Consider the following 26642-nt stretch of genomic DNA (forward strand, 5'->3'; position numbering starts at 1 on the left):
ACCACTGGGGTCACCAGGACTACAGCCTGGGGGAATGTATGCAGTGCATTAGAGCAGGACGACTGACCACTGGGGTCACCAGGACTACAGCCTGGGGGAATGTATGCAGTGCATTAGAGCAGGACGACTGACCACTGGGGTCACCAGGACTACAGCCTGGGGGAATGTATGCAGTGCATTAGAGCAGGACAACTGACCACTGGGGTCACCAGAACTACAGCCTGGGGGATTGTATGCAGTGCATTAGAGCAGGACAGTGACCACTAGGGCCACCAGGACTACAGCCTGGGGAATGTATGCAGTGCATTAGAGCAGGACAGTGACCACTGGTGCCACCAGGACTACAGCCTGGGGGAATGTATGCAGTGCATTAGACTGACCACTGGGCCGTGTGGATCATGCACTGGACATGACAGCCTAGATCTGAATGTCTGAATCTGGGGATTCTATATGTTCCTGTCCTGTACACTTAGTTGGAGGCTACTAGCTGGCTGCAGGAAAGTCTACAACACATACCAGGGCCAGTATTTACAAAAAATCCGAGTTTGGCTGATTTGTGTTTTTCTCTAACGTCCTAGTGGATGCTGGGGACTCCGTAAGGACCATGGGGAATAGATGGCTCCGCAGGAGACTGGGCACATCTAAAGAAAGATTTAGGACTATCTGGTGTGCACTGGCTCCTCCCCCTATGACCCTCCTCCAAGCCTCAGTTAGATTTCTGTGCCCGGCCGAGCTGGATGCACACTAGGGGCTCTCCAGAGCTCCTAGAAAGAAAGTATATGTTAGGTTTTTTATTTTACAGTGAGACCTGCTGGCAACAGACTCACTGCAGCGAGGGACTAAGGGGAGAAGAAGCGAACCTACCTAAGTGGTGGTAGCTTGGGCTTCTTAGGCTACTGGACACCATTAGCTCCAGAGGGATCGAACACAGGACCCGACCTCGTCGTCCGTTCCCGGAGCCGCGCCGCCGTCCCCCTTACAGAGTCCGAAGCAAGAAGGTCCGGAAAATCGGCGGCTGAAGACTTCTGTCTTCTCCAAGGTAGCGCACAGCACTGCAGCTGTGCGCCATTGCTCCTCATGCACACCACACACTCCGGTCACTGATGGGTGTAGGGCGCTGGGGGGGGGGCGCCCTGAGCAGCAATATTTACACCTTGGCTGGCAAAACTAACACCATATATAACCCCAGGGGCTATATAGGTGTAAAAATACCCCTGCCAGAATTACAAAAACAGCGTGAGAAAGCCCGCCGAGAAAGGGGCAGAGCCATCTCCCTCAGCACACTGGCGCCATTTTCCCTCACAGCTCCGCTGGAGAGATCACTCCCTGGCTCTCCCCTGCAGTCCTGCACTACAGAAAGGGTTAAAAAGAGAGGGGGGGGGCACAAATTTAGGCGCAGTATAGAATATATATGCAGCTATAAGGGAAAACACTCTCTATAGGTGATATCCCTGTGATATATAGCGCTCTGGTGTGTGCTGGCATACTCTCCCTCTGTCTCCCCAAAGGGCTTTGTGGGGTCCTGTCCTCTGTCAGAGCATTCCCTGTGTGTGTGCTGTGTGTCGGTACTGCTGTGTCGACATGTATGATGAGGATAATGATGTGGAGGCGGAGCAAATGCCTGTGAATGGGATGTCACCCCCTGCGGGGTCGACACCGGTGTGGATGGACTTATGGAAGGAATTACGTGACAGTGTCAACTCCTTACATAAAAGGTTTGACGACATAGGACAGTCGGCTGCTCAGCTTGTGCCTGTCCAAGCGTCTCAAATGTCATCAGGGGCTCTAAAACGCCCGCTACCTCAGATGGCAGACACAGATGTTGACACGGATACCGACTCCAGTGTCGACGACGATGAGACTAGTGTACCTTCCAATAGGGCCACCCGTTACATGATTGAGGCAATGAAAAATGTATTACACATTTCTGATAATACCCCAGGTACCACAAAAAAGGGTATTATGTTTGGTGAGAGAAAACTACCAGTAGTTTTTCCTGCATCTGAGGAATTGATATGAGGTGTGTGAGGAAGCGTGGACTTCCCCCGATAAGAAATTGATAATTTCTAAGCAGCGTACCCTTTTCCGCCGGAGGATAGGTCACGTTGGGAAACACCCCATAGGGTAGATAAAGCGGTTACACGCTTATTAAAAAAGGTGGCACTATCGTCTCCGGATACGGCCGCCCTGAAGGACCTGCTGATAGAAAGCAGAAAACTACCCTTAAAGCTATATACACACACACGGGCATTATATTGAGACCTGCTATTGCCTCAGGATGGATGTGCAGTGCGGCAGCTGCGTGGTCAGATTCCCTGTCGGATAATATTTATACTATAGATGGGGACAATATTTTGCTGAAAATAGAGCATATAAAAGACGCTGTCTTATACATGCGTGATGCACAGAGGGATATTTACCGACTGGCATCACAAATAAGCGCTATGTAAAACCATTGCCGCCAGGCGGGGGTTATGGACTCGGCAATGGTCGGGCGATGCCGATTCAAAACGGCACATGGAAGTTTGCCCTATAAGGGGGTGGAACTGTTTGGGAATGGTCTTTCAGACCTCGTTTCCACAGCTACGGCTGGGAAATCAAAACTTTTGCCACAAGCTACCCCACAGCAAAAGAAAGCACTGTATTATCAGGTACAGTCCCTTCGGCCCCAGAAAAGTAGAGGGCTAGAGGCTCATCTTTTCTGCCAAGAGGAAAAGGTAGAGGAAAAAAGCTGCAGCACACAGCTAGTTCCCAAGAGCAGAAGTCCTCCCCTGCGTCCGGTAAGTCCACAGCATGACGCTGGGGCTGCTCAGGCGGACCCGGGTACGGTGGGGGCCCGTCTCAGAAATTTCAGCGCACAGTGGGCTCTCTCACAGGTGGATCCCTGGGTTCTTCAAACAGTATCTCAGGGGTACAGGCTGGAATTCGAGACGTCTCCCCCCCCGCCGTTTCCTAAAATCTACCTTACCGGCAACTCCCTCTGCCAGGGAGGCAGTGTTGGTGGCTATCCAAAAACTGTATTCACAGCAAGTGATTATCAAGGTACCCCTCCTTCAACAGGAAAAGGGTTACTTTTCCACAATGTTTGTGGTACCGAAACCGGACGGTTCGGTGAGACCCATCTTAAATTTAAAATCCTTGAACACATATAACAAAAGATTCAAGTTCAAGATGGAATCGCTCAGGGCGATTATTGCGAACCTGGACGAGGGGGATTACAGGGTCTCTCTGGACATCAAGGATGCTTACCTGCATGTCCCCATTTACCCTCCTCACCAGGAGTACCTCAGGGTTGTGGTACAGGACTGTCACTATCAGTTCCAGACGCTGCCGTTTGGATTATCCACGGCACCGAGGGTCTTTACCAGGGTAATGACAGAAATGATGATACTCCTTCGCAAGAAGGGAGTTTTAATTATCCCGTACTTGGACGATCTCCTGATAAGGGCAAGGTCCAAGGAGCAGTTGGTAGTGGGGGTAGCACTTTCTCGGGAAGTGCTGCAACAGCACGGCTGGATTCTCAATATTCCAAAGTCACAGCTGGTCCCGACGACACGTCTTCTGTTCCTGGGAATGATTCTGGAAACAGACCAGAAAAAAGTGTTTCTTCCAGTGGAAAAAGCCGAGGAGTTGTCATCTCTAGTCAGAAACCTCCTAAGACCGGGACAGGTGTCGGTACATCAATGCACACGAGTCCTGGGAAAAATGGTAGCTTCGTACGAAGCAATTCCATTCGGAAAGTTCCACGCAAGGATTTTCCAGTGGGACCTGTTGGACAAATGGTCCGGGTCCCATCTCCAGATACAGCAGCGGATAACCCGGTCGGCAAGAACCAGGGTGTCGCTGCGGTGGTGGCTGCAGAGGGCTCATCTACTAGAGGGCCGCAGATTCGGAATACAGGACTGGGTCCTGGTGACCACGGATGCCAGCCTTCGGGGCTGGGGTGCAGTCACACAGGGAATAAAATTCCAAGGACTGTGGTCCAAACAGGAGATTTCACTTCACATAAATTTTCTGGAGCTAAGAGCCATTACTGATCCAATCAGACAACATCACGGCGCTCGCCCATGTAAACAGGCAGGGCGGCACAAGAAGCAGGAGGGCAATGGCAGAAGCCACAAGGATTCCCCGTTGGGCGGAAAATCACGTGGTAGCACTGGCAGCAGTGTTCATTCCGGGTGTGGACAACTGGGAAGCAGACTTCCGCAGCAGACTCCACCCGGGAGAATAGGGACTTCATCCAGAAGTCTTCCAAATGCTGGTAAACCGTTGGGAAAGACCACAGGTGGACATGATGGCGTCCCGCCTCAATAAAAAAGATATTGCGCCAGGTCAAGGGAACCTCAGGTGATCGCTGTGGACGCTCTAGTGACACCGCGGGTGTACCAGTCGGTTTATGTGTTCCCTCCTCTCCCTCTCATACCCAAGGTACTGAGGATAATAAGAAAAAGAGGAGTAAGAACTTTACTCATTGTTCCGGATTGGCCAAGAAGGGCTTGGTACCCGGAACTTCAAGAAATGATCTCAGAGGACCCATGGCCTCTGCCACTCAGACAGGATCTGCTGCAGCAGGGGCCCTGTCTGTTCCAAGACTTACCGCGGCTGCGTTGACGGCATGGCGGTTGAACACCGGATCCTGAGTGAAAAAGGCATTCCGGAGGAAGTCATTCCTACCCTGATCAAAGCCAGGAAGGATGTCAGCCTGAAGTTCAGACGTTGTAAGGGAGTGCTGCATATTCAGCCCCTATTTGTGCCCCCAGTGGCACCTTGGGATCTCAATGTGGTTTTGAAGTTCCTGGAATCACATTGGTTTGAGCCACTTAAAACCGTGGATTTGAAATATCTCACATGGAAAGTGGTCATGTGTTGGCTCTGGCTTCGGCCAGGCATGTGTCAGAATTGGCGGCTTTGTCATGAAAAAGCCCTTACCTGACTTTCCATATGGATAGGGCATAGTTGAGGACTCGTCCTCACTTTCTCCCGAAGGTGGTATCAGGTTTTCACTTGAACCAACCTATTGTGGTGCCTGCGGCTACTAGGGACTTGGAGGATCCCAAGTTACTGGACGTAGTCAGGGCCCTGAAAATTTATATTTCCAGGACGCCTGGAGTCAGGAAAACTGACTCGCTGTTTATCCTGGATGCACCCAACAAGCTGGGTGCTCCTGCTTCTAAGCAGACTATAGCGCGCTGGATTTGTAGCACTATTCAGCGTGCGCATTCTGCGGTGGGACTACCGCAGCCTAAATCTGTAAAAGCCCATTCCACAAGGAAGGTGGGCTCACCTTGGGCGGCTGCCCGAGGGGTCTCGGCTTTACAACTTTGCCGAGCTGCTACTTGGTCAGGGGCAAACACGTTTGAAAAATTCTACAAATTTGATACCCTGGCTGAGGAGGACCTTGAGTTCTCTCATTCGGTGCTGCAGAGTCATCTGCACTCTCCCGCCTGTTTGGAAGCTTTGGTATAATCCCCAGGGTCCTTACGGAGTCCCCAGCATCCACTAGGACGTTAGAGAAAATAAGAATTTACTCACCGGTAATTCTTTTTCTCGTAGTCCGTAGTGGATGCTGGGCGCCCATCCCAAGTGCGGATTGTCTGCAATACTTGTAAATAGTTATTGTTACACAAATCGGGTTGTTATTGCGAACCATCTATTCAGAGGTTCCATTGTTATCATACTGTTAACCGGGGTTCCTATCACGAGTTATATGGTGTGATTGGTGTGGCTGGTATGAGTCTTACCCGGGATTCAAAATCCTTCCTTATCGTGTCAGCTCTTCCGGGCACAGTGTCCTAACTGAGGCTTGGAGGAGGGTCATAGGGGGAGGAGCCAGTGCACACCAGATAGTCCTAAAGCTTTCTTTAGATGTGCCCAGTCTCCTGCGGAGCCGTCTATTCCCCATGGTCCTTACGGAGTCCCCAGTATCCACTACGGACTACGAGAAATAGAATTACCGGTGAGTAAATTCTTATTTTTTTTTCAAAGTCCTAACACGGGAATTCACTAAGCACCAATCTAGGCAGTGTTTGGGACATTCGTAATGGTTTGAACGACATAGTACACAAATACGAATGAATAGACCATCGGTCAAACGCGGCTGTTATTTCCTACAACACGGGTATTCACTATTCATTCGTATTTGGGTGTTAGTCTCTGAGTGCTCAAGTGCGGGTGTATTTTTTTTGCGAATCGTTAAAAAAAGCAGCAAAAAAAAATAGACCTGCTTTTTTCCAGTCAAGTTTGGATAACCATGCACGGATCAGTGAGATCTGTGCATGGTTTTCTATGGGAAAGGGTTTGTTTAGTGTAAAAACTGGGGGGGGGGGAATTGCGTGGGGTCCCCCCTCCTAAGCATAACCAGCCTTGGGCTCTTTGAGCCGGTCCTGGTTGCAAAAATATGGGGAAAAAATTGACAGGGGTTCCCCCATATTTTAACAACCAGCACCGGGCTCTGCACCTGGTCCTGGTGCCAAAAATACGGAGGACAAATAGCGTAGGGGTCCCCAGTATTTTTGGAACCATCACCGGGCTGCACTAGTCAGAGAGATAATGCCACAGCCAGGGGACACTGTTATATAGGTCCCTGCGGCCCTAGCATTAAATCACTAACTAGTCACCCCTGGCCGGGGTACCCTGGAGGAGTGGGGACCCCTTAAATCAAGGGGTCCCCACCCCCTCCAGCCACCCAAGGGCCAGGAGTGAAGCCCGAGGCTGTCCCCCCCCCATCCAAGGGCTGCGGATGGGGGGCTGATAGCCTTGTGAAAAAAATAGAATATTTTTTTTGTAGCAGTACTACAAGTCCCAGCAAGCCTCCCCCTCAAACTAGTACTTGGAGAACCACAAGTACCAGCATGCGGTGGAAAAACGGGCCCGCTGGTACCTGTAGTACTACTACAAAAAAAAATACCCAAATAAAAACAGAACTGACACACCTTGAAAATACAACTTTATTACATACATGCACACCTACATTCACACATACTTACCTATGTTCACACGAGGGTCGGTCCACTTGTCCAAGTAGAATCCTCGGGGTACCTGTGAATAAAATTATTCTCACAAAAATCCAGTGCAGATCTGTCCTCTTCTGAGCTTGTAATCGACGTACTTGTCAAAAATACAAACCGAAAAACCCGAACCACGCACTGAAAGGGGTCCCATTTTTACACATGGGACCCCTTTCCCCGACTGCCGGGACCCCCTGTGACTCCTGTCACAGAGAGTCCCTTCAGCCAATCAGGGAGCGCCAAGTCGTGGCACTCTCCTGATTGGCTGTGGGCTGCTGAGCTGTCAGTCAGGCTGCGCACGGCAGATATACAATGTTGCGCCTATGCGCTCCATTGTATCCAATGGTGGGAACTTTGCGGTCAGCGGTTGACCGAAAGTAACCTCACCGCTGACCGCAAAGTTCCCACCATTGGATACAATGGAGCGCATAGGCGCAACATTGTATCTCTGCCGTGTGCTGCCTGACTGACACTACAGGAGCACACAGCCAATCAGGAGAGTGCCACGATGTGGCGCTCACTGATTGGCTGAAGGGACCCTCTTTAACAGGAGTCAGGGGGGGTCCCGGCAGTCGGGGAAAGGGGTCCCATGTGTAAACATAGGACCCCTTTCAGTGCGTGGTCGGGTTTCCGGTTTGTTTTTTTGCCAAGTACGTGGATTACAAGCTCAGAAGAGGACCGATCTACACTGGATTTTTGGGAGTATAATTTTATTTTCAGGTACCCCATGGATTCTACTTGGAGAAGTGGACCGACCCTCGTGTGAACATAGGTAAGTATGTGTGAATGTAGGTGTGCATGTATGTATGTAATAAAGTTGTACTTTCAAGGTGTGTGAGTTCTGTTTTTATTTGTGTATTTTTTTGTAGTAGTACTACAGGTACCAGCGGGCCCGTTTTTCCACCGCATGCTGGTACTTGTGGTTCTCCAAGTACCAGCTTGCGGGGGAGGCTTGCTGGGACTTGTAGTACTGCTACAAAAAAACAATATTCTATTTTTTTCACAAGGCTATCAGCCCCCCATCCGCAGCCATTGGCTGGGGGGGAAAGCCTCGGGCTTCACCCCTGGCCCTCGGGTGGCTGGAGGGGAGGGACCCATTGATTTAAGGGGTTACCACTCCTCCAGGGTACCCTGGCCAGGGGTGACTTGTTAGTGATTTAATGCCAGGGCCGCAGGGACCTATATATAACAGTGTCCCCTGGCTGTGGCATTATCTCTCTGACTAGTGGAGCCCGGTGCTGGTTCCAAAAATACGGGGGACCCCTACGCTTTTTGTCCCCCGTATTTTTGGCACCAGGACAAGGCGCAGAGCCCGGTGCTGGTTGTTAAAATATGGGGGAACCCCTGTCAAATTTTTCCCCATATTTTTGCAACCAGGACCGGCTGAAAAAGCCAGAGGCTGGTTTTGCTTAGGAGGGGGGACCCCACACAATTTTTTTTCTTGATTTTTAACACTTTAATTTTTTTTAAAAAGGTGCACAATGAAGCCCTGCACGGATCTCACAGATCCGGCCGGGATTCCTTGTGTTTTGTCAGGCAGTGTTTTACTCATCACTCCCGTAACGAATCACATCGACATCGGAAAAAACAAATGTGGAAAATTTGGCAGCTTAGTAACTGACCGTATCAGGATTCAAAAAGTTGCAGTAAAAGGCATCCGATACCATTCGAGTTCAAAAACCCTTAAAAATGGCTAAAACACAAATATTAGTAAATTTTGGCCCACGAGGGGGAACATCTGTGTCCTGAGGAGGAGGAATTGTAAAGAGGAAAGTTGGACTTGTGTATGATCCTGGGAAGCAGGACTGGGAAGTGCCCTGGATGAGAAAGCATAGGTATTAATATGCAACTTATATTTTATATATTAAATCATTTTAGGAGCAGACGCCATGTGAGCCATTAATAGGTGCGTATGAGGCTCAATCTCATGAGAGCAGAGGACGAGGACTGAGAACCACTTACCGCTGGGGGTCCGACCAGCGGAACTAGGACCCTTCTTTCCTCAGGGCTGAAATCAGGGAGACTGCCAAAGGCAGAAAGGACATCTTGGGACCACTGGAAACCTATAAGTAAATATGATATGTATTGTGGTTAGAAGTCCCTATAACACAGAAACACTGCATGGAAATCTTTCCCTCCATGCTGTATTTTCCCACTGTCCCCAGCACTGATGTGAATATTGCCTCCTCCTAAAAATGGCCGACACAGGAAGTGCCCCAGTGATGGCGCAAGTGCTCATTGCCTTGACAGTAGCTGAATATTGGTACGGGCCACAAAATGTCTGCCTCCGCTATATATTGGCACTGGGGAAACATTAATAGCATTAGGGATACTTCAGCTAATCTGCAAACTTTCGTAGATATAATTGGAGTCATATGAGTTTGGTACCTATCTTGTACAATTGTTTGTGTTACTATACAAAGCTCATAGGGGTATATTTACTAAAGCACAGGTTTTCAGAAGTGGAGATGTTGCCCATGGCAACCAATTAGATTCTAGCTACTATCTTCTAGAAGGTGCTAGATAAATGCTAAGCAGAATCTGATTGGTTGAGATGGGCAACGTCTCCACTTCTAAAAACCCACAGTTTAGTAAATATACCCTGTAGTGTCTGCCAGAAGTTCTAGTAAAAGTTTTTGTTGGGTGAGTTCTGCGTACAAGCCGCACTCACCAATATACCTTAACTTGCAGCGTAATCTGATAATTTATTTCACATAATGGGGAGAAAGAGGACTCCCTATAAAAAGGTGGAAGCCATGGGTCTTACCTGGTCCAGTAGGTGGGACAGAGACGGAAATCTGTAAATTTCTATAAGAAAACGTTTCTAGATCAGAATAAGATTCCAGAGAACGCAGTGTTCTATAGGATGTATCATAGTTCATTGTTGCTTCCGGTTGCGTTTCATCATCTTCTACTGGTCCCCTTCTCTCTGTAATGGAATATCCCTCTTGGTTAGTACACGGAGGAGATGATGAAAGTTGTGACAGGGCATCTGAAGGTTCTTTCTAAAAAGGCATCTGAAAATGATTTGTATGTGCAAGCCTCCCTCTGATGACACAATTACACGACTAAGCCCAGGAAGCAAGATCTACTCAACCTTCGGCTTGTCTACGTCCCTCGCTGGTTTCTGTACGGACCGGTGTCCTAAGTAGATGCTCATGGTTTGAGTCATTCCCCACCTCAATTCTCATTTTTCTTGAATCATGAAAGCAAACTAGTCTGACACATGTCCTATACAGGACAAGAGCATCTCTAGGGAATGCATAAATGGCCTTCACTATCAGCCTACACTTTCATGAACCTTTATTTCCTTCTCCAATCTCCATTGTACACTGAAAAAGATGCTATAGCAAGGCACACTTTTTTTTTTTTTTTTACATAGGATATTTTATGATTACAGTGCCCCATTTCACATTATACCACATCATAGTGCCCCCAGTCTACATTATGCCACATCGTAGTGCCCCTAGATCACATTATTCCACATCGTAGTGCCCCTAGATCACATTATACCACATCGTAGTGCCCCTAGATCACATTATTCCACATCGTAGTGCCCCTAGATCACATTATACCACATCGTAGTGCCCCTAGATCACATTATTCCACATCGTAGTGCCCCTAGATCACATTATTCCACATCGTAGTGCCCCTAGATCACATTATACCACATCGTAGTGCCCCTAGATCACATTATTCCACATCGTAGTGCCGCAAGTGCACATTATGCCACATCGTAGTGCCCCTAGATCACATTATTCCACATCGTAGTGCCGCCAGTGCACATTATGCCACATTGCAGTGTCATTATGCCACATCGTAGTGCCCCCAGTCCACATTATGCCATATTGTAGTGCCCCTAGATCATAATATTCCACATCGTAGTGCCCCTAGATCACATTATACCACATCGTAGTGCCCCCAGTCCACATTATGCCATATTGTAGTGCCCCTAGATCATAATATTCCACATCGTAGTGCCCCTAGATCACATTATTCCACATCGTAGTGCCCCTAGATCACATTATACCACATCATAGTGCCCCCAGTCCACATTATGCCACATTGTAGTGCCCCTAGATCACATTATTCCACATCGTAGTGCCGCCAGTGCACATTATGCCACATCGTAGTGCCCCTAGATCACATTATTCCACATCGTAGTGCCGCCAGTGGCACATTATGCCACATCGTAGTGCCCCTAGATCACATTATTCCACATCGTAGTGCCGCCAGTGCACATTATGCCACATTGCAGTGCCATTATGCCACATCGTAGTGCCGCCAGTCCACATTATGCCACATTGCAGTGCCCCTAGATCACATTATTCCACATCGTAGTGCCGCCAGTGCACATTATGCCACATTGCAGTGCCCCTAGATCACATTATTCCACATCGTAGTGCCGCCAGTGCACATTATGCCACATTGCAGTGCCATTATGCCACATCGTAGTGCCGCCAGTCCACATTATGCCACATTGCAGTGCCCCTAGATCACATTATTCCACATCGTAGTGCCGCCAGTGCACATTATGCCACATTGGAGTGCCCCCGGTTCACATTATTCCACATTGTAGTGCCGCTAGTTCTCATTTTGCCACACAGTGCCGCCAGTTGACATTATGCATTCCCACATGCCAGACCAACCCACTGTTGCCCACCTTGGGCCACTCCACTAGTCCGCTCTCCTCAGAACTTATTTGGCAAGCTTCCAGTTTGCAGTGGGCTCATGGTTTGCGCCACCTTCTTCCGCATGTTACCTGTGCGCGGTGTGACCGTATACTGTCACAGGAAAGATATTTGGGCCGGCTTTCACAGCCCTCACGGCGCATGTGAGGGGATGTAGTTATGTGACCGGCGGTCAGGAGACCACTGGTCACTATACCGACGCCGTGATCCTGAACGGTGGACAGCCGACTAACAGGGACTATTCGCAGTCGCTGGTGTCCATGACAACCATAGAGTGGGAATATAACCTGCGGCGAGTGCACCGAGCCCCTGCGTGGCGATCACAGCCAGTATGGTGTCGGTATGGTGACTGGTGACATCCCAACCGCCAGTCACCCATACCCAACCCCATGTGAGGACTGGTCATGGCATACTGGCTCTAATGTGCTGAACTAGGCGTAACCAGACATAGACTGATAAAACCAAGGACCCTTTAAGAAATAGTTACGAGAATATTATTAGAAATATTATAAACCTGCGCACCCGGCGGTTGATGTAGGACGTGTGCATACTGTGCACTTTTTTGGCCACTTGCAGAGCTAGATATATAGCACAGTGCGTCTAGCCCTGCAATGGTAGCGTGAGCGCCAGCACCTGTTGGGGCTGACCCAAGATCACATCCTGTTTAATTCAGTGTTAGAATTATCTATCCCAAGATATCCCTGGACCTTCCTCCTTTTGCCCCCAATCTAAATAAACATTTAGTAAACTAGGGACTGATCAGAGATGGGCGCTAATACACTGGCAGCTGCCATTCCGTACACAGCGGACGTGCGAAAATATGCAAATAACACAGATGCCAGTATTGCTATTGTGTCGCCCACCGGCGGCTTTTGCAGATCCAAGCAACTGTGTACAAATACGCAATGAGTATCTGTGGCCGGAGAGACTAGCCAGCCACACGTGTAATGGCGTCTGCGGCACTGAAGGGGTTAACCCTCGTGCCCGGCGCCATGTTACAAACTGTTTAAAAGTTTGTTTAATGATGTGTTTTACTTTTAACATGTCATATGTAGTGCTCTGTGCACCATTGCAGGAAGACATGTTTAACTGTATCTATTTTATATTCAAGACAGGCTCAGTGTATATTTAAAGGGAAACACTTGTTTAAATGAAATGTATTTAAAGGAAAAATGCAGTTACTATAGATGTCTGAATAAGCATCTCTTATCCTCTGGAAATAGGAAGTGGCATGCTAATGGCTCTGTGCTAGCAGAGAGGTGTGAAGGACAATACCTTTTGATGTGTAAGTTCCTTAGAGAGAGATGCTAATCACTGGGTCTATGGGCTTGGAATCTGATTTATGTAGGGGATGTAATTGATATACGATCCCTGAATGGCAGATACAGGAAGGAAGACTGTTTGTTTGCCTTTTGAAGCTATGTGATAAATTTATCAATAGTGAATGTTAATCTGATACCAAACGTTGTCTGGGTGACAGGAAGGAGGATATTGTTTTATTGCACTTGTAAAATGTACCTTGTAAAATGTAATTTATTGGTATTTTGTAAAATAACCTGATTGGTTGGAGAAGACAGGGAGGGCTTACCCCCCTGTGGTACTGTGTGGAAAACTGACATAAAAAGGAGACCTGCGTGCCTCCAGAGTTGTAGTATTGTAACATCTTATTCTGCTGAAAACATCTGATTGTATGCTGTTGCCCCTAGCAATAGGGAGGAGCCTTTTTAAAGGTTATTTGAGCAATAAACATCATTGCCTCAAGAAGACTGCTTCATCTTGTGACCAACAGGGTTAGGCCAAACCTAGCCCCGTCCTCCGGCTGTCCAGGGAAGCACCTGACGTCTCCAAGTTCCGCCTTCCGCCAGCTACCGGTAGAGGCCTAGCAAGTGGCTAGTGGGGATTCGTCAGCACCACACAGCTGTGGTAAGGCAGTGCGTCGGCACATACAGAGCAGAACCGTGGTTCCAAACGCCACGGCAGGTTAGGAGTTTGGTGGTGGCAGCGAGAACCCACCCACAGCGCAGTGGGTGGAGTCAGTAACAGGCGGTTACTGACGGTAAGCGGGAATCCCCTATGTGGTCAGGCCTCGTGCGGCTTGACCTTCCAATCTGTGCGCAGTCAACGGGACGCGAAAGCGGCGAGTGCTTTCGTACGGTACCGTCCTGTCACAGAAATTGGTGGCAGCAGTGGGATAATCCCAGGCGGCTTTTCATCACCTGATTGGAGAAGCCGAGTTACTCAGGAGAGGAGTAACTGCAGCGCAGGAGGACGCACAAGATGGCGGAATTCAGCGGAATGTCCAAGGATGATCTGGAGATCGTATGCCAGGAGAAGGGTGTGGATATCCCTTTCAACGCGTCCAGGAGCGTCATGCAGGCGGCGCTCAGGAGCTGGGAGGAGTCTCATCGGGCGGAGGTGGAAAGCACTGACGGCGTCAGCATCGCAGAGGACGGCCCAACAGTGGACCTTCGTAAGGAACCGGTGAGAACCACAAGCCCCGCCCTCTCTCACAGCAGCAATGTTTCCCAGCAATCCCTAGCAGGGCCAGGATCCCAACATCCCAGGGGGGGGCAGTACGGATAGCCTAGCAGATCGGCTAGCGGAATTGGGGGAAAGGGCAACGGAGCAAGAGCGCTTGATCATCATCCAGATGTAGCGTGATGAGCGGGCACCACAGGCCGTGGTACCCCGGGAGCCGTTGTCAGCTGTTGTACACAGATCGGGACGCATTCAGTTTGCCAAGTTTGCAGACAGTGATGGGGACATTAATGGACATTTGCAAGTTTTTGAAAGGACTTATAAACTACACGATCTACCCAAGTCGGAGTGGGTGAGACACCTTGTGCCCACTCTGCATGGAGAGGCCTTGGAGGCCTATCGAGGAGTGGCGACGGAGGACTGCGGGAACTACGACGAGGTCTCACGAGCCCTCCTCCAGCGATTCTTCATCACTCCCGAGTCTTACAGGAAGAAGTTCAGAGACTTGCCCAAGAATCCTAGCAGCACCCATGAGCATTTTCGCCACCCAGCAGAGGCAGTACGTGGTGAAGTGGGTGAAGGATTCGGAAGCCACTACATGGGACGCACTGATCGACCTGATCTGCAGGGAGCAGTTCTACCGCAGGTGCGCCCCAGAAGTGAAGGAGTGGGTGCTAGATCGGGAGCCACCCAGCTTAAAAATGGCTGCCCAATTAGCCGACAAATATGTGGCAAATCGGCCACGGGGGCAGAAGCGCCCCGCCAGCAGCCAGCTCCAACAGACTGTACCACCAAGGGGACCCCCCTCTTCAGCTCATCACCCCCAAAGACAAGCATCTTCCAACCCGGGTGCTCTTGGCCAGCAACCGCACCGCAGCGTCCCTGCAACTGATCAGAGATCATCGGTGCCACGACTGGAGAAGAAGTGCTACGGCTGTGGGAAAATCGGACATCTGAGGATGAACTGTCCTGCATCCCAAGCACCCCAGACTCGTGCCCCAAATCCGAGTGCTGGAGCCCGGAACGCTTGTTTGTCGAGAGGAGATGAGCCTACAGAGACTGTTCCCCCTCCAGTCAGTCCGATGGAGTGTGGCGAGAGACAGGTGCACTCTGCGGAGAGAGTCACCTGCATGGCCAAACAGCCCCTACACAACATGTGGAGGCACCTGCAGCCAGTCCACGTGGGACCCCTGCCAGGGAGAAGGCCTAAGTGACTCTGGGGCCTCAATCACTGTGGTGAGCCCCCACCTTATAGATCCTGCTGCAGTATTGCAGGGTTGCACTGCCACGGTCACCCTGGCGGAAGGAACAGAGAAAGCGGTTCCCATGGCAAGAGTCTACCTGGACTGGGGAGCTGGACCAGAGTTGCGAGAAGTTGCCGTCATGGATGGTCTCCCAACTGATGTGGTCCTAGGAAATGATCTGGGTGGTGGGATCGTCACTACGTTTGTTGGCGCCATTCCCCGGAGTCAAGTTCCAAACCCACCGTTGACATCAGCTACTCCAGCATAGCCCAGCCCAGAGGAAAAGACTACAGCTGCTAGACAACTGCCAGCACAGCCAACCACAGCATCAACCAGCCCAGAGGAAAAGATTACAGCGGCTAGATCAGCACATCGACCCCGCATGCCTTTTGCCTCTGGTATGCCTACGTCCCCTAGCAACGCAGAGGATGTCGGTTCCAGCTCGTTTGATCCTATGGGGGTGCCCAATGATGCTCCTGACCCAAGTGGTTTGCCAACTCCGGCGGTAAGTTTGAGAAACCACACTGACTTTTCCATGACTGACCCCTACCAGACTGACCCTAGTAGTCCCCACCTAGATCACCCTGTAGAGTGTCCCAATTTAGGAGAGATTGAGGGCCACAGGCAGGAGTTTAGGAAGGCTCAACTCTCTGACCCATCCCCGAAAGGCATGAGGCGCCACTCTGGCAGCGGCCTTGACAGGGTTGGGGCGGGGAGGTTGACCTGGCGGGAAGGGTTAAGGTACAGGGTAGCCAGGAAAGTGGGAGGGGATAGACCAGATAGGGAATGTGTCCAACTGGTCCCCTCAGGGAACGTTCCTGCGCAACCGGTATTGGTTGCCAGCGAAACCCCTTTGGACAGTAACCCGGAGACAGACCGTACCCTGAAGTGCCTGACACAGAGCTTACCCTGGTCTGGAATGTCGGATGACGCCCAGACCAACTGTAAGGCTGGTGCCATGCGTTGGCAGCCGGGGCACTCCAGCGGTTGTGTTGTCTCTGGGCCTCTGCCCATAGGAGAACCCTTGCAGCAAGTTGCTGTGGACATAGCAGGTCCCCTGCCTGTGCGCAGTAGATCGGGGAAGACACGCAGCCTCCCTGTAGTGGATGCCACACAGGATCCAGAGGCTGGTGGTCTGGCCGCCATCACTGTGGCACAGGTAGCGGACGAGGAGGGAAGAGTAGGCCTAGGTGACAGGGTAGGTTTCCCGAGTCATAGGTCGACGGAGGAGGATTGGAGGGCAGGTCTGACAGTTCGGGCAGACAGTTTCCAGATAGGTATGACGGAGGTGCAGTGCCTGGGGCACCATGTGGGAGGAGACAGGGGTAGGCCCAACCCAGAGGGGGTGGAGGCAACCAGAGGCTGTCCCCGACCCACATCACCCAGACCGGTACTGACCTTAGAACCTGTAAGGCCCTACGGACATGTTGTCATTGACTTTAGTCCTGTAGTGAACCCCTTGACAGAGATGGCTAGGAAGGGCATTCCCAAGTCAGTGGACTTTGCACCCGCTTGCGAGTTGGCATTCCAGTCATTGAAGGAGGCTCAGGTACCCGCTCCAGTGCTGATGGCGCACATTCTTGACCAGGACTGTGTGTTCCGAACTATTGCGCCACTGCACGAACTGGGAGCAGTACCGAGCCAGAAAGAGCCATATGGGCAGGAGAACCCTGTGGCCTGTTTGAGCAGAATACTGCTATGGTGGGAGGTGGGGTATGCCGCAATTGGGACACCTTGGGTGGCACTTGTTTGTAACCAGCCCCCCACCGTGGTGACTTACCACCCACCTGTTAGGTGGCTGCAACCTACCTTGGGGAAATTTGACAGACTTTTGTGGTGGAGCCTTGAACTTGGACTTCAGGTGGACTATTTGAACATTGTGCACCCACGAAGAGAGGCCCACTACACTATGGATGAACTGTCTAGGCCAGAGCCTACACATCCCAGGTAGCGTCCCCTACACCCCAACGGACTGCGGGACCAGGACCCAAATCGTTGGGACATGGGTCCCTGGTTGACCCGCTTGAATGGGGGGGGAGGAATGTGGCCGGAGAGACTAGCCAGCCACACGTGTAATGGCGTCTGCGGCACTGAAGGGGTTAACCCTCGTGCCCGGCGCCATGTTACGAACTGTTTAAAAGTTTGTTTAATGATGTGTTTTACTTTTAACATGTCATATGTAGTGCTCTGTGCACCATTGCAGGAAGACATGTTTAACTGTATCTATTTTATATTCAAGACAGGCTCAGTGTATATTTAAAGGGAAACACGTGTTTAAATGAAATGTATTTAAAGGAAAAATGCAGTTACTATAGATGTCTGAATAAGCATCTCTTATCCTCTGGAAATAGGAAGTGGCATGCTAATGGCTCTGTGCTAGCAGAGAGGTGTGAAGGACAATACCTTTTGATGTGTAAGTTCCTTAGAGAGAGATGCTAATCACTGGGTCTATGGGCTTGGAATCTGATTTATGTAGGGGATGTAATTGATATACGATCCCTGAATGGCAGATACAGGAAGGAAGACTGTTTGTTTGCCTTTTGAAGCTATGTGATAAATTTATCAATAGTGAATGTTAATCTGATACCAAACGTTGTCTGTGTGACAGGAAGGAGGATATTGTTTTATTGCACTTATATCCTTGTAAAATGTAATTTATTGGTATTTTGTAAAATAACCTGATTGGTTGGAGAAGACAGGGAGGGCTTACCCCCCTGTGGTACTGTGTGGAAAACTGACATAAACAGGAGACCTGCGTGCCTCCAGAGTTGTAGTATTGTAACATCTTATTCTGCTGAAAACATCTGATTGTATGCTGTTGCCCCTAGCAATAGGGAGGAGCCTTTTTAAAGGTTATTTGAGCAATAAACATCATTGCCTCAAGAAGACTGCTTCATCTTGTGACCAACAGGGTTAGGCCAAACCTAGCCCCGTCCTCCGGCTGTCCAGGGAAGCACCTGACGTCTCCAAGTTCCGCCTTCCGCCAGCTACCGGTAGAGGCCTAGCAAGTGGCTAGTGGGGATTCGTCAGCACCACACAGCTGTGGTAAGGCAGTGCGTCGGCACATACAGAGCAGAACCGTGGTTCCAAACGCCACGGCAGGTTAGGAGTTTGGTGGCAGCGAGAACCCGCCCACAGCACAGTGGGTGGAGTCAGTAACAGGCGGTTACTGACGGTAAGCGGGAATCCCCTATGTGGTCAGGCCTCGTGCGGCTTGACCTTCCAATCTGTGCGCAGTCAACGGGACGCGAAAGCGGCGAGTGCTTTCGTAGGGTACCGTCCTGTCAGTATCTCTACGACCGTGCAGAATGCCGCGAGAACTGAGATGCTGGCGTCATGTTTGGTGCGTACAGGATCGCAGTTGTAGGCTGAGACACTCCCCGAAAACTGCTGCGACACGCCTGTTTTTTTGCCACCTCACCCCGTTACCTCCCCGATAACCGCTCAACTCTGTAAATATCAGCATTGTGTACAACTCTGAATCAGGCCCGCTGACATCTGGACACTGCTGCATATTGGGTGTGGTTTTGCTATCGATGGTAGAGAGCCAATGGTTATCTGCCATCGATGGCAGGGTGCCATAGTGAGGGGTTTATTATCTTACATCCATAGTTTATCTCCACCCCCTGTTGCTACACATAGCCAAGCCCCCTTCACTGATTGGCCTGTTGAGATCCGCCTCTCACTTTGCACATGACGGAGGCGGGACTGGCCACTGTCCATTATTATGTAGATATGGAGTACATCAAAAATATGATTGTAGCTACAATTGCAAGTTAGAGAAACATTCTGTGGACAGCAGTTTATAGAACAGCCAATCAAAATACAGTATCTGAATGTTGCTTCTGCCCATAAAATGTCTGCTTCACAAAACACAACCCAATGATGTCATAGACTCCTAATGCACCGATTGGTTCAGGCCACAAAACATCCGCCAATGGGGGACCATCAAAATCACAGAGGCTTTGCTGGCTCATCTACCTGATGCATGATCCATGTAAAAATATATCACAGCACGGGGTTATCCAAAAGTAGACAACCCCCTTTAATTGAGGTTGATTCAGAAATGGGTCTTACCAGGCAATGTGGATGACATTTGCTGAGCTGGCTGAGAGTTGAGTGTATAGCAGCAAGTACTCGGCATATCGTCATGTTCCACAGCTCCTGTCATGATGGCTTCATGTTGTGTCTCCACGTCCTCCACCGGGTCCATTCTCCCTGCCACAGAATATGAAAGGTCTGTGACCAAGCATATGAGGATGATGAAGGGAGCAGATCCAGCAATTACAATGGACATGTGGGTGTAGAGCGGAGCTGTAACTAGACGGGTAGAAACCATTGATTCAGCCATCGATGGCCAACCCTAGTTTAGTTCAGAGCAGGTCACCATGACTGGCTACGAGGCTCTTCTACTTCCTCCTATCCTCTTCTCCCAGTCATCTCCCATCCTCTTCTCCCAGTCATCTCCCATCCTCTTCTCCCAGTCATATCCCATCCTCTTCTCCCAGTCATCCCCATCCTCTTCTTCCAGTCATCTCCTATCCTCTTCTTCCAGTCATCCCTATCCTCTTCTTCCAGTCATCTCCCATCCTCTTCTTCCAGTCATCTCCCATCCTCTTCTTCCAGTCATCACCCATCCTATTCTCCCAGTCATCACCCATCCTCTTCTCCCAGTCATCTCCCATCCTTTTCTCCCAGTCACATCCCATCCTCTTCTCCCAGTCATCTCTCATCCTCTTCTTCCAGTCATCTCCCATCCTTTTCTCCCAGTCACATCCCATCCTCTTCTCCCAGTCACCCCCATCCTCTTCTCCCAGTCATCTCCCATCCTCTTCTCCCAGTCACATCCCATCCCCTTCTCCCAGTCATCTCCCATCCTCTTCTCCCCGTCATCCCCATCCTCTTCTCCCAGTCATGTCCCATCCTCTTCACCCAGTCATCTCCCATCCTCTTCTCCCAGTCATCTCCCATCCCCTTCTCCCAGTCATCTCCCATCCTCTTCTCCCAGTCATCCCCATCCTCTTCTCCCAGTCATGTCCCATCCTCTCCTCCCAGTCATCTCCCATCCTCTCCCACCCATCCCCATCCTCTTCTCCCAGTCATCTCCCATCCTCTTCTCCTAGTCATCTCCCATCCTCTTCTCCCAGTCATCTCCATCCTCTACTCCCAGTCATCTCCCATCCTCTTCTCCCAGTCATCTCCCATACTCTCCTCCCAGTCATCTCCCATCCTCTCCCACCCATCCCCATCCTCTCCTCCCAGTCATCTCCCATCCTCTCCCACCCATCCCCATCCTCTTCTCCCAGTCATCTCCCATCCTCTTCTCCTAGTCATCTCCATCCTCTACTCCCAGTCATCTCAATCCTCTACTCCCAGTCATCTCCCATCCTCTCCTCCCAGTCATGTCCCATCCTCTCCTCCCAGTCATCTCCCATCCTCTTCACCCAGTCATCTCCCATCCTCTTCTCCCAGTCATCTCCCATCCTCTTCTCCCAATCATCTCCCATCCTCTCCTCCCAGTCATGTCCCATCCTCTCCTCCCAGTCATCTCCCATCCTCTCCCAGTCATCTCCCATCCTCTCCCACCCATCCCCATCCTCTTCTCCCAGTCATCTCCCATCCTCTTCTCCTAGTCATCTCCCATCCTCTACTCCCAGTCATCTCCCATCCTCTTCTCCCAGTCATCTCCCATACTCTCCTCCCAGTCATCTCCCATCCTCTCCTCCCACCCATCCCCATCCTCTCCTCCCAGTCATCTCCCATCCTCTCCCACCCATCCCCATCCTCTTCTCCCAGTCATCTCCCATCCTCTTCTCCTAGTCATCTCCATCCTCTACTCCCAGTCATCTCAATCCTCTACTCCCAGTCATCTCCCATCCTCTTCACCCAGTCATCTCCCATCCTCTTCTCCCAGTCATCTCCCATCCTCTCCTCCCAGTCATGTCCCATCCTCTCCTCCCAGTCATCTCCCATCCTCTTCACCCAGTCATCTCCCATCCTCTTCTCCCAGTCATCTCCCATCCTCTTCTCCCAATCATCTCCCATCCTCTCCTCCCAGTCATGTCCCATCCTCTCCTCCCAGTCATGTCCCATCCTCTCCTCCCAGTCATCTCCCATCCTCTCCCACCCATCCCCATCCTCTTCTCCCAGTCATCTCCCATCCTCTTCTCCCAGTCATCTCCCATCCTCTTCTCCCAGTCATCTCCCATCCTCTTCTCCTAGTCATCTCCCATCCTCTACTCCCAGTCATCTCCCATCCTCTTCTCCCAGTCATCTCCCATCCTCTTCTCCCAGTCATCTCCCATCCTCTCCTCCCAGTCATCCCCCATCCTCTCCCACCCATCCCCATCCTCTCCTCCCAGTCATCTCCCATCCTCTGCCACCCATCCCCATCCTCTTCTCCCAGTCATCTCCCATCCTCTTCTCCTAGTCATCTCCATCCTCTACTCCCAGTCATCTCCATCCTCTTCTCCCAGTCATCTCCCATCCTCTTCTCCCAGTCATCTCCCATCCTCTTCTCCCAGTCATCTCCCATCCTCTTCTCCCAGTCATCTCCCATCCTCTTCTCCCAGTCATCTCCCATCCTCTTCTCCCAGTCATCTCCCATCCTCTTCTCCCAGTCATCTCCCATCCTCTTCTCCCAGTCATCTCCCATCCTCTTCTCCCAGTCATCTCCCATCCTCTTCTCCCAGTCATCTCCCATCCTCTTCTCCCAGTCATCTCCCTTCCTCTTCTCCCAGTCATCTCCCATCCTCTTCTCCCAGTCATCTCTGTGTGTTGGCCCCCACCTCTCCCCATAGCCGCCGCTGCTAGCGCACTTTGCACTAGAGACTCTAGCACAGTGCCAGAGTCTACAGCGCATGTGCAGGACTCCGAAAAAATGATGCGCATGCGCTGCAGACTCTGGCACTGTGCCAGAGTCTTAGTGCTGAAGAGCGCTAACAGCAGTGGTGACGGCTATGGGAGAGGAGGGGGCCCACACACGGAATCTGCACACGGGTCCCCTCCTCTCTAGAAACGCCTGTCTCCCACCCTCTTCTCCCAGTCATCTCCCTTCTAAACAAATGTCTGAGAAGAAAGTGTAAGAAGTTCTACCAGCGTAAAGCTCAGATACAGGAGAAGATTGAGAAGAAATATGGCGGACGCTGTTTGCCATGTTTTAGGGGCTGTTGCCACCTGCCTACTGCGTGCCATTTACCTGGATGAGGGTGCCACTTACCTGGGTTCCATCCCTGCATGTTTGCAGACGCAGCTGCCTGGGAATCTTTGTATTCTGTCCTTGTGATAATGAAAGTGAAACAGACTCCAGTGCAGGAAACTCTGTGAAATGAAAGGAACTGCGTGTGTGGGCTGGTGTGATCTGTACTCTATGGAGCTGCCAGGGCAGTGGGTGCACACACACAGAGGGGAACTGGTTGGAGCACTTGTAACACTCATTTACTGGTGCACGGCGCTGCGTACATATTGCGGTGCCTCATAAATAATATATATGAAGGATAGACAGGGCTGTATGGAACGTATCAGCGCACGGATGTACTAAACCATACCTCCCAACTGTTACGATTTTCGCGGCACAGTCCCGTTTTTTTGGGGACTGTCCCGCTGTCCCACCAACGGGCCGCAGTGTCCCGCGGTGGGGTGTGGGGGGTGTGGGGGCAGTTGGGAGGCTCCTGTCACTGCTGCTCTGCTTAGCAGAGCAGCGGAGAATAGACGCTGCGCACGTGCGCACAGCGTCTATTCAGTGGAGACAGGGGGAGAGAGGGCATGCCAGCAGCTCACAGAGCGCTGAGTATGCCCCCTCAGTGGAAGGAAAATTGGGGCGTGGCTCGCAAGCTCAACCCCTTCCATGAAGCAACGCCCCCTTCCCATAGGTCACTCCCCTTTTTCAGCGGGCATGCGCAGATGTCCCTCTCCCTGGATTTAAAATGTTGGGAGGTATGACTAAGCAGTGAAGAGAGTGGAGAAGTGAGCCATTGAAGAAGTTGCCCATGGCAACCAATCAAAGTAACATTTATAATTTGCATACTATCAAATTATACAGAGCAGCTGATTAGTTGCCACGGGCAACTTCTCCACTGGCTCACTTCCCTCTTTTCACTGCTTAGTACATCTCCAGCACCTGCCAGGGGCAACATAGCTTACAAATGCTTCTATGGAATAATGTTACTTTTCTCCTTTTTATTATAATATTTTTGGATTTTTTGGGGTATTTACAACCACAAACTTTTTCCAGTAAGTGTTGGAAGTGGGTTACACAAATGGTAATTTTGGACCTTACCTAGGTGCTCAACACGCGTCACTCCGGCTGTTGTGGAACTACACATCCCAGCAAACCCTGCAACAGTTTTAGCACCTGGGATACCTGTAAACGGGTGGTCTTCTGTATGCCGGCGGCAGGGGTGTATCTAGGGGTCTAAGCGCCCCTGGCAAAGTAAGGGTCTGGCGCCCCCCATCCCCATATTCTACCTTGCCTGTTTTTTCCCGCTAACACGCATAAAAACACAAAAAACTTACGAGATTAATTTAATATATATATTGTTTTAAAGTATTTTATGATGGATATATTATAATGATATAAACACTAACCATTTCCTGCTTCTCCCGTTTGGATTCCCCAGGGGCTTTCTTTCAATTCTAAGTTTCTTCTGCTGCTGTCGCCCGTCAGACTCCTCTTCTCTCTAGATTCCAGGTCATCTCCACTATGATAGGGCGGTGCAGCCTGTGCCACAGCACAGAGCACAAGATGCTCTAGGGCGGAACTGGATGCAGCTGCAAACTCCGTTTGCCAGGCACACACTGCCATGTATGTCACTTGCGGTGTGCCCGGCTCCTTCTATTCAGTTGCTATTCATAAGCCCTGACAGTCAGGTCCCTGGGCCTATGGCATCTAGACCTTCATGGTGGCTAGTCAGTTCCGTATAAAAAAAAAATGATCTATAGAAAAGTGACCGAGAGGGCTTCAGAGCCTTCCTGGTCACTGTATCTCTACTCTTTCTTGCTTTCTGCTGGCACCATCTGGATTCCGGAGCCCTCTACGTAGCGGCTTCACTCTGCCCAATGCTCTCCTGCAGCTCATACCTGATGAGTCAGTGATATCTTACAGCTCCCTCTGTCCTGATCTATGGCTGCACCATCACTTGACCCCTGGTTAGGGCCATATTAAGGCTAGAGGGGGCCCCCACCAATAAAATTGAGTTTTCCCTCACCACCGCCACTGTCACTACTATGCCCCTTATAGGAGCAGGAGAGAGTGAGGGGAATGAGAGTGAGACATGTCAGGGAGAGAGAGAGGGAAAGAAAAGGAAAGAATGAGAGGATATCAGGGAGAAAGAGAGGAGCGAGAGAAAATGGTGTCAGGGTGAGAGAGAGAGAGAGAATGAGAGAATATCAGGGAGAAAGAGAAGAGCAAGAGAAAAGGATGTCAGGGTGCAAAAGAGAAAGGAGTAAAAAAAAAAGAGAGGGAGGGAGACAGATGGGTCAGGGAGAGAGAGAGAGGGTTTAATGGAAAGAGGGAATGAGAGAAAGAGAGAGGGACAGAGATGATCGGGAAAGAGGGTGTCAGGGAGAAAGAGAGAAACAAATGAGAGAAGAAGAGAGAGGGCAGCAGGAAGAAAGAAAGAAAGAAAGTGGGTGTCAGAGAGGGAGGGAGAGCGAGTGGGAGGGAGAGAGAGAGAGAGAAAGTGTCAGGGAAGGAGAGTGAGAGAGAGACACTGTCACAGAGAGAGATAGAGTGTCAGGTAGAGAAAGGGAGAGAAAGACAGTGTCGGAGAGGGAGATATAGTGTCAGGGAGATGGACATTGTCAGGGAGAGAGAGAGGGAGGGAAAGAGCGACTGTGTCAGGGAGAGAGAGGGGGATAGAGACAGTGACAGGGAGGTAGAGAAAGTCAGGGAGATAGAGAGAGGAAGAGAGAGACACAGTGTCAGGAAGAAAGAGAGGGGGAGAGAGATAGTTAAGGAGATAGAGAGGGAGAGAGATACAGTAGACAGTGTCAGCTAGAGATTTCAGGGAGAGAGAGCGAGACCATGTCAGGGAGAGAGGGAGAGACAGTGTAATGGATAAAGACAGAGTCAGTTTGGACCTGATCACACCGCTGCAAAATACCTGCAGCGTGCGATCGGACCGGAATGACCCCCAGTGTCGGAGAGAGATAGTGAGAGTGTGAGGGAGAGACAGAGAAAGTGTCAAGGAGAGGGAGAGGGCCAGGCAGAGAGAAAGAGAGGGGGGAGAGACACTACCTGACTACACACAGAGCTCTGTGATGGGGGCGGGCACTCGCGGATTTAGGCCCCGCCCCCTAAACACCCGCGATTTGCGGCTCTGTGCTACCAGAAGGCTTGGCTGGATAGGTAGGGACAGAATGGGCCAGTCTGGGGAAATCATGTTGATGCAGTTTGAGGGTCCCTGGCGCCGCCCTGCCTCTGGCCCTCCAGGTACTCACCAGTCACCACGGCAGACGCTGACCTGCCCCTGTCCAGCTTGCTAGCTCCTCCTCATCAGCCACAGCAGCTCCGGAAACAACAGGGGATGAACTGATGGGTCCTCTTGTTGTGCACACTGGCCCTCATTCCGAGTTGATCGGTCGCAAGGCGAATTTAGCAGAGTTACACACGCTAAGCCGCCGCCTACTGGGAGTGAATCTTAGCTTCTTAAAATTGCGACCGATGTATTCGCAATATTGCGATTACTAACTACTTAGCAGTTTCAGAGTAGCTTCAGACTTACTCTGCCTGTGCGATCAGTTCAGTGCTTGTCGTTCCTGGTTGACGTCACAAACACACCCAGCGTTCGCCCAGGCACTCCCACCGTTTCTCCGGCCACTCCTGCGTTTTTTCCGGAAACGGTAGCGTTTTCAGCCACACGCCCCTGAAACGCCGTGTTTCCGCCCAGTAACACCCATTTCCTGTCAATCACATTACGATCGCCGGAGCGAAGAAAAAGCCGTGAGTAAAAATACTTTCTTCATAGTAAAGTTACTTGGCGCAGTCGCAGTGCGAACATTGCGCATGCGTACTAAGCGGATTTTCACTGCGATGCGATGAAAAATACCGAGCGAACAACTCGGAATGAGGGCCACTGTCTGCACCTGCCGCTGAAATGACGGGTGCACTACACCACTGTGCAGGCGCCTATTCTCCTGACTTCTGCTGCTCTGTGAGGCAGCCAGGCACTACTATAAATCTACCCCTTGGCCGTGGGAGGCACCTCCAGGCAGCGCCCCCC

General features: G+C 50.7%; 1 protein-coding gene across 1 annotated transcript in view; it reads right to left on the bottom strand.

Moving 5' to 3' along the window:
* The window catches only part of LOC134948207 (uncharacterized), a 30394-nt gene extending 7657 nt beyond the window's left edge, over positions 1–22737 (bottom strand). The window contains exons 1-4 of the mRNA XM_063936050.1: positions 22640–22737; positions 19498–19638; positions 9775–9936; positions 8970–9070 (exon numbers count right to left, since the gene is read on the bottom strand). Of these exons, the coding sequence (XP_063792120.1) occupies positions 8970–9070; positions 9775–9936; positions 19498–19638; positions 22640–22658 (423 nt within the window). The 5' untranslated portion in view covers positions 22659–22737. The remainder of the gene's footprint in view (positions 1–8969; positions 9071–9774; positions 9937–19497; positions 19639–22639) is intronic.
* Between the last annotated feature and the right edge of the window lie 3905 nt (positions 22738–26642).

Source organism: Pseudophryne corroboree, chromosome 8, assembly GCF_028390025.1.
Source record: "Pseudophryne corroboree isolate aPseCor3 chromosome 8, aPseCor3.hap2, whole genome shotgun sequence".
NCBI classification, from domain to species: domain Eukaryota; kingdom Metazoa; phylum Chordata; class Amphibia; order Anura; family Myobatrachidae; genus Pseudophryne; species Pseudophryne corroboree.